The sequence below is a fragment of the Engraulis encrasicolus genome, chromosome 6 (genome assembly GCF_034702125.1).
Source record: "Engraulis encrasicolus isolate BLACKSEA-1 chromosome 6, IST_EnEncr_1.0, whole genome shotgun sequence".
Classification (NCBI taxonomy): domain Eukaryota; kingdom Metazoa; phylum Chordata; class Actinopteri; order Clupeiformes; family Engraulidae; genus Engraulis; species Engraulis encrasicolus.
This window is the reverse complement of record NC_085862.1, coordinates 33,773,369-33,787,354: the sequence shown is the minus strand read 5'-3', so window position 1 is coordinate 33,787,354 and position 13,986 is coordinate 33,773,369. Positions and strand designations below refer to the sequence as shown.

Here is a 13,986-nt window from a genome sequence, read left to right as displayed (position 1 = left end):
GTGTCTCTCCCTATCTCTGTGTAGCCCCCCTACGTCTCTTGATCCATTTCAGAGCTTGACATAATAAATAATCAACACATTGAGGTAATACTCAAGAGTAAGCTGTGCTTTGTTACCCAGAAGTGGCCATTTTTAGATCTTTTTTTTTTTTTTTTTTTTTTTTTAGATTTTTATACTGCATCCATGTGGTAATTTCTTGACATAACAGACACTATTTTGTAGTTGGCAGCAGTGGAAAACATTTTTTTTTCACTCAAGAAAATTATTTTTCTGATGAGTTTGCATGTGCAAACAATTGTATTTCGTAAATTGTGAGCGGGCTAACGAGTATATAGACAACAAGAATTGTTAATTGATTCTAGGTAATTTTATAGTCATCCAAGCATGTGTGTGTGCGCGTACGCACATTTCGGCATAAAAACTCCCGACCCTTGATTGTACCAACAGCACCAAGATAAGGAAATCAATACAAACATGAGAGTTGATGCTGGTTGAATGTGCAGTGGCAGTAGCCTAATATAAATGCTGCTAGGAGTAGGCCTAAACACTTCATCTCTTTGAAAATCACAGCATTGTACCGTCTGTATCTAGAGCAGAAGTGTAAGCCTAAGGCATAAGGATGGGAGACACGTTTTCAGGGTTAGGTGAAGTACTGGACGCAATTGAGATGTGCAGAAATCCAACTCACCCCATCGGCATGGCGTTTCAGGGCATCTCAGAGGCCCCTGCGGATCCGCTGTTTAAGAGGTATCTGTCTTTAAACTCCTCGCAGCATCTCAACTATCATTACGCTTCTGTGAGAGATTCACTCACCCCGGTGCAACTGACCGGCTTCGACCAGAGTTTGCAGACATCCCTCGGAGGAAGTGGGACGGTGGTGTTTGGTGGGGTTGGCGTGGTGGCGTTGGCATTGGCCATGCTCTTTGATGTCCTAGCCACAAAGGCCAAGGGACAGACGGCACCACTAGATCCCATAAAGCAAATCTTCCACGGAGAGGACGAAGCACTATGCAGTATGCGCAGTTCCATAAATGACTGTCTACTTCGCCTACCTAAAAGTGGCAACGATAAAGAGAAGATGTTGGACGAGACACGACTTTGCTCCTCAGAATTGAAAAGGACCATTCAGAACTACACTTCAGTGGTCCTGGAGCGAGCACAGGCCACATCGCACAGGGTCAGTGACACGGAGAGAATTCACTTGTTCAATGCCCATTTCTTTTACCTTCACCTGAGAATACACCTGGCACGACTCTCCAAAGCACAGATACAGGAGTTGGCAAACATTCCCCTCATTGCTGGTGAGGAGAAAGAACAAATGCCTCTCCTTCTCGTGTTTGCTCCGAATGTCACACATGCCGTGCAACACTGGAAGACTTCAACATTTGAAATGAACTGTGCTACTCCTTGGAGAGCAACTTTCGCTTTGATTGTATATGGAAGCCAAAATGCCTATACCTCTACCTTAAGAGACATTGAGCAGAATATGAACTTGACAAAACAACAGGAAAAGTTTGTGGTCTTTAAATAATTAATTTACAATGTTACTTTCATAGTTTAATGTTCAAAACAATATGCTGATGCGAGGAAGTAAAACAAGCCCCTTACTGAGAATGAGGACATTCAGGTAGTTGTAAAGAAGTAGTCTCACACCCAAACAGGACGATGCCCCAATGGTAATAATCAGTTATGATCTTGATTTCGAATGGGGTTGAATGACATTCCTTCATGATGGTACCTAAGCAACACTTTGGATACAATACACACCAACTCAACTAATGTAATAAAGTCTTGATAATAGTCTTGTGAATAAAAACAATGTCTAAATTCTCTACTTCTGCAAGAAAGTTTGTCTTTCTGTGTATATGTGCACATCTTTTATCTGATCTGAACCTACTCTACCTGGGGCCAGATGCGGCCCTTGGATGGCAAGGCTCTGCCCCCCCATAAGGGCAGAACAAAATGAAAACAAATAAGTGTACTATCTGGCCGTGTATAATTTGCAATCACTAGCACTTCAGGTTGGGGATATCTATACCATGCATTCACATGAGAGTGAAATCTTATCTAAAACAGTGTCATAAATAGACCATCCTAAGGCAACTAAGAAATAGAGAAGCCAATACCTTTTCTGTCTGGAAAGCTATCCACTTGTTTCGCACCCTAACTTCAGACACTGTGCTGCTTGCACAGCACAGTACAGATTCTATGTTCGGCCCCTTCACTGGAGGGAATTTGAAAAACTGGCCCTTGGTGACTGACTATTAATTGAATAGACCTGCTAAAGGACCATTCAGAACTACACTTCAGTGGTCCTGGAGCGAGCACAGGCCACATCGCACAGGGTCAGTGACACGGAGAGAGAATTCACTTGTTCAATGCCCATCTCTTTTACCTCCACCTGGGAGCACACCTGGCACGACTCTTCGAAACGCACAGGACAACACAGGACTTAAGAAACCTTTTCCCCATTGATGATGAGAGAGAACAAATGCCTCTCCTTGTCGTGTTTGCGCCGAACATCACATATGCCATACAAAACTGGAAGAATTCAACACTTGAACGATACTGCTCTACTCCTACTATCACAACTGTTGCTTTCTTTTTGACTGAAAGTCAAAATGCTTATACATCCACCTTAAAAAAATGCAAGAAGTGGAAAGAACAGCAGGAAAACTTTGTGGTCTTAATATAATGAATATACACATTTTCTATCATAGTTTTTATGTTCAAAACAATATGCTGATGATGCAAGGAATTAAAACAGTTCCCTATGACTACATTTACATGATGTTTTTAAATCTGAATTAATAATTAAACATAAAATAGTTTCATTGAGTTTACATTGCACTTCCCTTTAATTCAGGATTGAAAAGTGTTTAGGCTACATGATGTTTTCAAAGTGGAATTAAGCTTTATTCAGAATTAAATTCAGTTAAATCTGAATTAAATGTCTCATGTGAACAAGCGTGGCAGTTGTGAAGAAGTAGGTATAGTCTCACACCCAAACAGGATGATGAAACAATGGTAGGCTCATAATCAGTTATGCTCTTGATTTTGAATGGGGTTGAATGGTATTCCCACACGATGCAACACAGAAACCCCCAAGAATGCAAATAAATGCTAGACAACCTTTGTAGAAAACATATTAGATACTATATGAATCGAAATCTTGGGACATTTGAAATAATTTTTGACCAAACTTGATTTGGCACAATGTACACACTAACTCAATGAATGTAATAATGTCCTGTTGATAGTCTTGTAAATAAAAAAAGTCTAAATTCTCAAATTCTGCCTGACAGTTTGTCTTTCTGTGTCTATGTGCACGTCTTTTATCTGATTCGAATATACCTACCTACTGTACCTCTATAGCACCAATTGAACAGAGAAACTGACAGGCTGGTGATAGCTACGTATACATTCGTATAGTACAACACATCAAAAGGAAATATGAATATCAAAAGTGAAAATGAGTGATTTTTAAACCATTTATTGAAATATAGATCATCTGAATGTACACAATCATAATGCATATTACAAATCAGGAGAATAACTTCTGGTATTTGGAGTAACTATCTATTATTACAGATACTGTACCATGGAATATACTTCATACTTTCGCACCCTCTCAGCCTTTCCCCACAACTTTAACATTCACGTCACTGTCGCCACAGAAGCAGACATTAAACAAATGCACAAAAAAGTCCTCCATTCCAAAACAAAAGCTTTAGCCAAAAGGGTGTCAACCTAGAGGGGTCTGGAAAAGTGCAACAGCGTGGAGAATCACTGCGAGGAGATATCACAGTCAACAGTAGGGACAAAAAAAAAAAACAGAGTCGGGCAGTGACATAGCTGGGAATCTCAAACGGGGATATTCACACTTAAGCAAAATACACATATATAGAAGGCTACACCATCTTATTCCATTTACACCACACTCAAGACAGGACACTGGTCCCTAGCAGGTTCAGCCTGGTGAGCCTGGGTAGGCCCCTGATTGGCATGCACATATTATTAACAATAGCTGTCAAATTCTTTCAAAACAAAAACTTCAATTTGCTCCTATACGGTACAAAATGACAAATGGGTTCTATTACACTCCAGGGAATACCAAGGGTTGAGAGGGGTTTGCACACAGCGTCATTCGCAAAAATGTCAGTTTAGGTTGTAAATGATTTGAGTTGTGGGATTTGAGTTGCGGAAAGTACAGGTAGACGTACTCTTACCGTGTATCTACCTCATTTGGTACAAGTCTATAATACCTATATAATCTACACTATTTAAGATTGTGTACTAGTGTTGTAATTACACCAGTAAGAGTGTTTTTACTTCTCTGTGGATGTTATAGGAATCCCAACAAAGGCACAGGATCTGCCACTAAACAGGGCAGCAACCTTGAACAGTCGGCCTTGTGGGGACATGTGTCTGTCTGATGACAACGTGACAAGGTTTGGCGGGTGACAGGTTTGGCTGAAGCCGGGACAAAATCACCCGGAAGACCACTTCTCTCAATATGTACAATGTAATGCAAACCCAATTCTGGGCCCTCCCATTCCCTAGGTCTCGAACAACTAACCCCTTTGTCCCCCCTCCGTCATTTGGCCTGGTGGGCTTTGGCACTAGCATGCTGAAAAGGGGGGCAAGGACACAGCTAAAGTCCAGTCTGCTCAGATTGTCTGGACAATTTATATCAAAAAATATTTGTTTTTAAGATTGGTGGCTGCTCCCTGCTCTGTGTTTGTGGGTTTTTTTTCATAAAGGGCAATGACAGGGGAATCAAAGTGAAGCTTTTTCTAAACCCAGCACACCCATCCAGTCTCCAGTATGCCAATACCTTACAACCAGCAACAGACTACTATGGCTCTTCTCTCTATAATCGTAATGCATAATTATTATCATCACAACTTGCAAATAAAGGTGAAGGATGCAACGTCTTTACATACATACAGCATCGGAACACATTTCAGCTTATTCACAACAATAGGTAGGTAGGTATGTACCTTGACTTGTTTGGTTTATAACGCTGGCCAGTTGAAGCCATTGCTCAAAATGGGAGATTCCGTTTAGCACAGGCTAACATAAAGCTAATGCATGTATTGACTTTGGTCGAAGAACGCAGTGGTTTTAAGTACAATGATGTACAACAGAAAATACAGGCCAAATATGAATGTGATAGATTTTTTGCAGTACATAAACTAAGTAACTAACTATAGATCCTGGAGTGGAAAGATTTTAAAGATGAAAAGTTGAACGTTCTTTGATGGAACACTAGATGGATTCTGCTTTGGCTTTGGCCTTGAAGTGAAAAGGAACATGCTGAGTGGGTTCTTTGATTGTGGAACATAATCACGGTTATGCTTACAAAGGTCTAAGTCACAAAGGTGCATGCAACTTACTGTATAAGCCTTAGTCATATTCTTCATTTACATAAAAGTTCATTTTCTTCACACACACACGCACACGCGCACGCACGCACACACACACACACACACACACACAGTAATATTCACAAAATATTACATATTTATATGTGCTAATGAGTACAAAAATAAATTCAAACGACTGCACAAATTCAGTTGCTGTTGACAACTACGATTGCTTATAGAAAAAAAAGAACATAGATTCATAGTTCAGCGATTGTGCTTTTTAAAATTCAAAGTAAGGGAATGGTCATTATTGAATGTCACTGGCAACAGGAGAAAAAAATCTGTGTGGCTAAGAGAGAGTTTAAATGCAGTCCATGCTGAATACCACAATGATCCAGTCGAATAGATCTAGTTATACCACTGGTTCTTTTTTTGTTCTTTAAATATATGTCCATAGTGGTTTTTAACAGTCTTGATGGACTACTAAAGAGGTCTTGGTGTATGGTTGGTTGGTTGTTGGTTTTTTTTGGTGGTTTTCTTCAGGTCTTCTTTAGGTCCTCTTGCTTATCTCGCTGAGTAAGGAATGCCCACTGAAATTCTGTACAATAAACAACACACAGCCTTACCCACACACAGACTCACGCACACACGCACGCGTGCACGCGCTCGCAGACACACATGTCCATAGGCTGTTGTGTCATCTTAAGTGTGAGGTGCACAGCTACGTAATTCAAGAGAAAGAGACAGACTGACAACTTTGTCATGCTTTTTCTTTGTTTTGTTTTGTTTTGCTTTTCCACAACTCGAGAAAACAATCCTCCGTTCTCCAATAAGTCCTTCACCCCAGTAGGGGGGTCGATGTCCAAGTCCAATAGGAAAAGAAAAGAAAAAAGTATTCCAAGAAGTCTCACAGTGGCCACCCACCACGAAAAAACAATGTCTTTTTTTCTCCTCCCTCCATTTTTTTCTCTTCCATTTACGCCGTACATCCGGGGGTTTGTTGGTTTAAAAAAAAAAAAAACAAGAAACAGGAGATGAGTCATGTCAAAGGAGAAATCATGAAGAAATGTAGTCTCTGCGACCTGTAGTCTTTTCCTCTGCAGTCCTCTACACTCCTTCCTCGGCTAGTGGGGTTATACGACCATCACAGCTGCCCCTTGGTCAGGGTGCTAGTGGAGGATGCTGGACGGCCGGGAGAGCAGGAGGCGTTGCCTGTGGCCAGGATCGCAGGACCATGACTATCCCACCATGGTAGTGGAGGGTGGTAGAAGAGCCGGGTGGTGAGGGGTGGGGTGGCTGTACCGGGATCACAAGACGCTGCCCTCCACTATGTGTCTGGATTTGAGACACATCTCGTTCAGCAGAGTGATGGTGGTGGATGGTGGAGAGGAGGGAGGGCAGGGGAACATCTATTGTTATTAGGATCAGAGCGTCCCCTTGGTCAGGTTGGTCGTGGAGGGTGGTGGAGGGAGGGTGGTGTTTGGTGAGAGGGGGTGGGGGTGTGTGGCTGTACCGGGATCACAGGAAGCTGTCCTCGACCATGTCGCTGGAGTCCAGACACATCTCGTCCAGCAGGGTGATGTCCTCCAGGGTCTCGCCCTCCATGCGCTTGGCCAGGGTGGAGCTGCTGGAGCCGGTCTCTATGGCGCTCTCCTCAGACGTCTGAGAGCTGCAGATGGAAGACAGGCGGCGACAGGCGGAGACAGGGGAGTCGGTCAGGGGGTTAGGCATTATCTACCTTTATTACATCAAGACAACACAGACTTTGTAGATGCACACACACACATGCACATGCACACATACACATGGCCCCCACCACTCTCTCCGTGTTGCATGTGATTCTGTGAAATAAATGATGGAATAATAATTGCATATGAATTGGATGTGATCACTGAAATGAATAACTGCATACTACACCATCGACTTCCCAAAGGCAGTATAACCTTTGCTTTCAACTCTCCAGTGTAATAGACCATAGCAAACCCCCAGGCATACAACAGGCACGCACTGCCACCTAGTGGCCATAGTTGGGAATTGAGAGGGAGGGAGAGATTGTGTGTTTGTGCATTTGTGAATGTGTGTGTTTCATATGTCGTTATAGTACTTGGAATTCTATGTTGATGATCCTCATGGCTGGTGTGCATGTGTATGTGTATGTGTATGTCAGTATACAGTATGTGTAAGTATGTGTAAGTATGTGTGCACTTCTGAGTGCTACCTGTGTCGGTTCCTCTTGCCGTGCTCGTCGTCCGACAGGGGGTCCAGGTCGGGCAGGGGGATGATGTAGCCGCTGTCGGAGCTCAGCCGCTGCTCGTCGAAGCCGCTCTCGCGCTCCTTCAGCTTGCCCTGGTTCTTGTAGGTGACGCCGATGTACGCGTCGTCCTCGTCCTCGTCCCCGCTGCTACTGCTGCTGCTGCCCAGTCTCTGCACGCGCGTCACCGCCGGGTGGTCGCTCTTCAGGAAGTTGTGGTTCATACGCTCGTAGCTCTGAGGAGACCGAGGAGAAGAAAACGATTATTAATATTAATGATCGATATTACAATACAAAGGGAAACTACTGCTGACAGTCCAGTGCAACCAGAGCAGGACCGATAAGATAAGCAATAAAATATAAAAGAGTATGTTACGTTTTATTACATTTAGCCGACACTTATTTTTTAAGTACAGGTTATTGGTTATCGTCCCTGGAGCAGTGTGGGGTTAGGAGCCTTGCTATAGGGCACCTCATTCATGGAGTGACATAGGGAGGTGAAAGGTGCAATTCAAACCTGTTATCCCAAGCCCATCTCCTTAACTACTAGGCCATGGCTGCCCTGAGTACTTGTGAATTTAGGTGCATGACAGACAGATTGATGTTTTGATGTTAAGATATATTACCATTTTGAGATATGTTTGGGATTTTTATGCCTTTATTTAGGATAGGACAGTGAGTGGGAGAGAAAGGTGTGGAAGGATCCGTATCGATTCCATGTTTTGAATAGACCTCAAACATGTTGCATTTATGAGTGAGAAGTTTTCAGTGTATAGTGACAATAATACATAATTGGCCAATGTTTTTGACAATATAAAAGGTGTTTTACTAAGTATTCAGGAGGCACGTGTAATTACTTTGAGGCATCTATAGAGGGCACTGTTGAAGCGTCATTGTTTTTGCGTCTACACCACAACGCTCTACTGCCAAGGCCAGCCCAGAATTTATGGTTTATAAATTTTGCTGTGGTCGGTTACACAACATTACAAGATACACAGCAGCCTCTTATAGATGCTGTGGTCTGGCTAGATCATATTTTGCAGCTTAAAAATAAGTGCATCTCTCATTTCAAGGGTATAATGTGATCAAGTGCGGTGGAACGATAAGATTTGCGCCAAATGTTGAATTTGACAAATTTAGTTGATTTAATTACTTTCTATTTCAGGAATTTGTGGAGATGGCTTCAGAGTTTGCAGGTCTCTTGAAAAACACACTTTTGCAAGAGGCCTCACTGTCTCCACTTTTTTCTAGGCCTAGTTGTTTAAAAAAAAAAAACATTTGTAAGGTGACCTTTGGTGTCATGAACAGATGTTTCGTTATTTCTCACTAAAAAGTACATATGATTTTTGCCCAAGAAACGAAAAGTGCCAACTGTCTCCAAGCAGCAAGCAGGGGATAGAGGAGGAGGCAGAAGAAGAGGAAAAGGGGGGAAGCAGAGGAGGAAAGAAGGAGGACGTGGAAGAGGAGGAGGAGAAGGAGCAGAAGAAGGAGGACTTGACACAAGAGGAGGTGAGAAGAGGAGGAGGTGGAGGAAGAAAGGGGAAAGAAAGGGAGATCGAGGAGGAGGAGGAGGAGGAGGAAGAAGAAAAGCGGAAGAAAGAGGAAAAGGAAGAAGGGGTGGAGAGGAGGAAGACGAGGAGGAGGAGGGGAAGGCATGGGATATGAAAGAAGAACAGGGACATGAGGAGGAGGAGGAAAGAGTAGAAGGAGAAAGAGCTCAAGGAAGAGGTGGAATAAGAGTAGAAGGAGGAGGAAGAGTGAAAGGGGCAAGGAGAGAAGGAAAGAGACGGAGAAGAAGGAGGAAGGGAAACAAGAGGAAGAGAGAAGAGAAGAGAGGAGGAAGAGGAGGAGTAGAGGAAGCGAGGGAGGTAGCAGAGAACAACAAGCATGAGGAGGTGGTGGAACAACGAGGAGGAGGAGGATTTGTTTGTTTGTTTGCATTTAAGGTCAATCAGGCAAAGAGGAGGAGGAGGTGGAGGAGGAGAAGGACGAGGTGGAGGACGAGGAGGAGGAGGAGAGGAGGAAGGCAAATCACTACCTGTCCCTAGTAAATGGGGAGTAAATGCTAGCCTGCGAGTGTGCTGTGGCCGCCGCGCTGCCTCCACCCAGTCAGACGTGCGCACGTACACACGGCCACAGCAGCTGATCTGCGGTCGCCTGCCCCCTCTCCACGCCGGCTTTTAGGAAGCCCGTTAACCCACCGCATTTCCCACCACACACCACACCCCGGCCCGAGGTGCTATAACAGGAGCTAGTTATTCCACAGTGTGTGTGTGTGTGTGTGTGTGTTTCTTGTGTGTGTGTGTGTGTGTGTGTTGTGTGTTTGTGTATGTTTGTGTGCGTGTACAGTATGCGTGTAGGTGACTCTGTGTGTGTGAGACATGTGTTGTGTGTGTGTGTGTGTGTGTGTGACATCTTCATTAATGTGCTTGTGTGTGTGTGTGTGTGTGTGTGTGTGTGTGTGTGTGTGTGTGTGTGTGTGTGTGTGTGTGTGTGTGTGTGTGTGTGTGTGTGTGTGTGTGTGTGTGTGTGTGTGTGTGTGTGTGTGTGTGTGTGTGTGTGTTCGAGCACACTTGTGTGTGTGTGTGTGTGTGTGTGTGTGTGTGTGTGTGTGTGTGTGTGTGTGTGTGTGTGTGTGTTTGTGTGTGTGTGTGTTCGAGCACACGTGTGTGTGTGTGTGTACCGAGCTAGTGTGTGGCTCTGGCTCCTGGTGCCACTTGGCAAGTGGAGTTTGAAGTGCCATGTGTGGCGTCGGTTGTGAGTTTTAATAGAGCAGTTATGGCTGAGCCACAGAGGCTAACCCTGGAGCAGGGCGATTAGTGTGGCGGCTGAGCCTGCCTCTGCGCTCTGCCACCATGGATACGTGTGTGCAGGGAAGCCGACAGGGGGGGGGACAAAGGGGTCACTTGTCCCGGTCCCAGAGACAGAGGGGGGCCCAGAATTGGATCCTCATTACATTGTATTGATTGGGTTTGGGGCCCTTTCAGATGTCTTTGTCCCGGGCCAAGCCAAAGCTGTCAGCGGCCCTGTGTGTGTGTGTGTGTGTGTGTGTGTGTGTGTGTGTGTGTGTGTGTGTGTGTGTGTGTGTGTGTGTGTGTGTGTGTGTGTGTGTATAGAGGTACAAGCGTTAAGTGTTAGCCAGCTGCAGGAAAAGTGTGTGTATGTGTGTGTGTGTGTGTGTGTGTGTGTGTGTGTGTGTGTGTGTGTGTGTGTGTGTGTGTGTGTGTGTGCGTGTGCGTGTGTTAATCACCAGTCATGGGCCTCTACTCTTTCTGGTGTTCAGAGGTGCATACGTCGACTCACCAGGCCAGTCTCTGAGTCTTTCCTTCTTTCTTTCATCACTCTCTCTCTCTCTTCCTTTCGTTCTCTCTCTCTATCTGTGTCACACTTTTTTATTTTCACTCTCAATGTCTCTCAGCAACTCCCTCCCTGTGTTCAGGACAGACTTTCTCTCAGACTCTCTATCTCTGTCTCTCTCTCTCTCTCTCAGACTCTCTATATCTCTCTCTCTCTCTCAGACTCTCTCTCTCTCTCTCATTTCATTTCTCGATCTCTCACTCTCTCTTCCCATTTTCATTTTCATTTTCATTGTCATTCTCTCTCTCTCTCTCTCTCTCTCTCTCTCTCTCTCTCTCTCTCTCTCTCTCTCTCTCTCTCTCTCTCTCTCTCTCTCCATCCCTTGCTCTCTCTCTCTCTCTCTCTCTCTCTCTCTCTCTCTCTCTCTCTCTCTCTCTCCCCCCCACCCCTTGCTCTCTTTATCTCTCTCTCTAGAGCCCTAGGAAACAGTATGCTTAAAGGGCTGGAAGGGGTTGACATTCCGTAAGTATTGGGAAAGGGAAATTCATCATTTTTACTGGCACTTTGGAGGAAATTAGGAAGGCCCTATGCTTTCAAAATGGCCGAAATGGAAAGAGAATGCAGCAACAGAATGACAGATGGACTGAGAGAAACAGATCACGATCAGAAAATGTAAGAAAAGGGAGAGGGGTGGGGGTGGGGAGTGTCCGGAGTCCAGTGTCAGCCTGTGAGTGTGAGAACGAGAAGGGAAAGCAAGGAAAAAGTGGATGAGACATGAAGGATGAGTGAAAAAAAGAGGGAAAATAATCGAGGGGTGAAATGAACGCCTTTAAAAGCCAAATGCCATACCGTATAATAACAGAGAGGCCAGTACAGAGAGAGAGAGAGAGAGAGAGAGAGAGAGAGAGAGAGAGAGAGAGAGAGACAGAGAGAGAGAGAGAGAGAGAGAGAGAGGGGTGAGTGTATGCTGTACGTAGCCATTCCATGCCCTCCTAGTGATGCAACACCTTTGGTGTTACTTCTAGACAGGCCAAGAGCAATGTAAATATCGTTTCTGATCTCCAGACTTCTGATCAACCAGTAGCAAACCTAGGGAAGCGGTTTTGGGAAATGTCAATTGCTATCCTCTTGGTCAGACCAAGTCTCTAAGAGATTTTGAAAGTCGATGATAATCAGGCTATGCGGTACATACCCTCTTGTAGCCTGTGGGTAGTAGGGAGGCCACCGTGTCACTGAGGCTGAGGAAGGACGGCCTCTTCTCTGGCTCACTGTTCCAGCACCTCGACATCATCTCATAGCTGCAGACCAACACAACGGTGGCACACACAGTTAGCACTCAATCAATACACAACTAAAATAAACAAATTAAAAACAATACTACTCATCGCTACATATCGTAATACTCAAAGACGCTTTACTCAACACACACACACACTTCGTATTTGATTGTGAAACATAATCACAGCAATGCTTACAAAGGTCACAAGGTGCAACTTTTAAGCCTTGGTCATATTTAGATAACATGTTCTTTTTACACACACAAAGGCGCACGCAAGCATGTATGCACACACACACACACACACACACCAGGTCACACATATTACACCAGTAAATTCACGCAACAGCTCCAAGAGACAACCGGCCTATTCAATACCATGGTTATGTGGAGCCTTTCAGAAATACCACACGTTCCACTGACCGTGACATTTATGAAAATAGGAAAATTGAGTTTGTGCATTTAAAACCTCTCTGAATATAGCACGTCTTTGAATGATGGATAATCATTGGACTTCTTTGCGTCCTTTCAGGAAGTCTGAGTTGACAGTGTGCTCTGTGTTGAGTTACGATGTGCGGCATATCAGGGGTGCATTTCTCGAAACCATAGTGCTATCTATGTTAGCTACTCTGCAGTATGCAATGCAATTTCCCATGGGCAACTTCCCAAGTTGGTAACTGGCTAGCACCTATGCTTTTGAGAAAAGCTTCCCAGAAGACTGCCAGATGTATGACTTTGAGTTTGCACTGCACATGAGAGGGTTAAGCTACAAGTATGTGTAAACCCGAAGCGACCTATGCTACCCGAGCGACGGGGGTCATTATTTCTCTATGGATGGTCGGTGAATTCGCTGGGAGCGAGCGGAGCAAATTTCAGCGATTTAAGTCAGGCTAATATTATGGTAATGAGCTGTGACGCAATTCGGCAAATAAAATAATTGGAATGTTCATATCTCCGAATGTCCCAGGCTGACAAGCCAGAGCCGTTATGTGATTACCTAAACACGTCAATGTCATGTCCAGAGCGAATAAAACGAATTCATGACGAAACTTCTTCAGCTACCTCAGCTTCTCGTGTAGCATAGGTCGTTTCTGGTATACATGCAGCTTTTACACAGTACATTTGTTGTGCTATTGTATCTCAACACTAGGACAACTAGAAAAGTTGACTCTATAAGTGTTGAATTAACACAGACAAAATTGAGTGTGTATATCAGTATATAACAGTTTAATGTTGTGACCTCAGTTTATGTACTACTATCAATTGTGCAGTATGTACCTACAAGCTGAATAGTTGTAGTGTGATGACACATTTGAACATTTGAAGAAATGTGTGTGTGTGTGTGTGTGTGTGTGTGTGTGTGCGTGTGCGTGTGCGTGTGCGTGTGTGAGTGTGAGTGTGCGTGTGCGTGTACGTACACATCTTCGGAGGCGTGCTCGGGCTTGGCCATGCGGTAGCCACTCTTGATCTTGTTGTAGAAGCTGGAATCCACCACCATACCTGGGTAAGGGGTCCCACCTTCAAGACAAACATAATAGATAGAAATATAAATACAGAATATAAATAGATGTAGAACAGCAAGAACACCAAGGCACTCTCATTTACAAAAGTTTAAAAGCCTTCGTAATCTTGGCTTAGTCATATTAACCCTTTTTAAAAATAAATAAATAATTAAATAAATAAACTGACATGACAGTCATGCCCTCTTCGGGGAGTCAAAAAATACCAATAATAATAGAGAACCCATAAGCCTGTGCTCTGGGCTGTCCTTACTCAGATGAGAAACACTGATC

The 13,986-nt window shown here is 44.1% G+C and overlaps 1 protein-coding gene across 2 annotated transcripts in view; it reads right to left on the bottom strand.

Annotated features, from left to right (window-relative positions):
- Nucleotides 1–3,494: 3,494 nt before the first annotated feature.
- pdgfra (platelet-derived growth factor receptor, alpha polypeptide) overlaps nt 3,495–13,986 on the bottom strand; it is a 45,732-nt gene continuing 35,240 nt past the window's right edge. For both annotated transcript variants that reach the window (XM_063201330.1, XM_063201329.1), the window contains exons 26-29: nt 13,612–13,711; nt 12,110–12,215; nt 7,588–7,856; nt 3,495–7,038 (exon numbers count right to left, since the gene is read on the bottom strand). In XM_063201330.1, the coding sequence (XP_063057400.1) occupies nt 6,888–7,038; nt 7,588–7,856; nt 12,110–12,215; nt 13,612–13,711 (626 nt within the window). In that variant the 3' untranslated portion in view covers nt 3,495–6,887. The remainder of the gene's footprint in view (nt 7,039–7,587; nt 7,857–12,109; nt 12,216–13,611; nt 13,712–13,986) is intronic.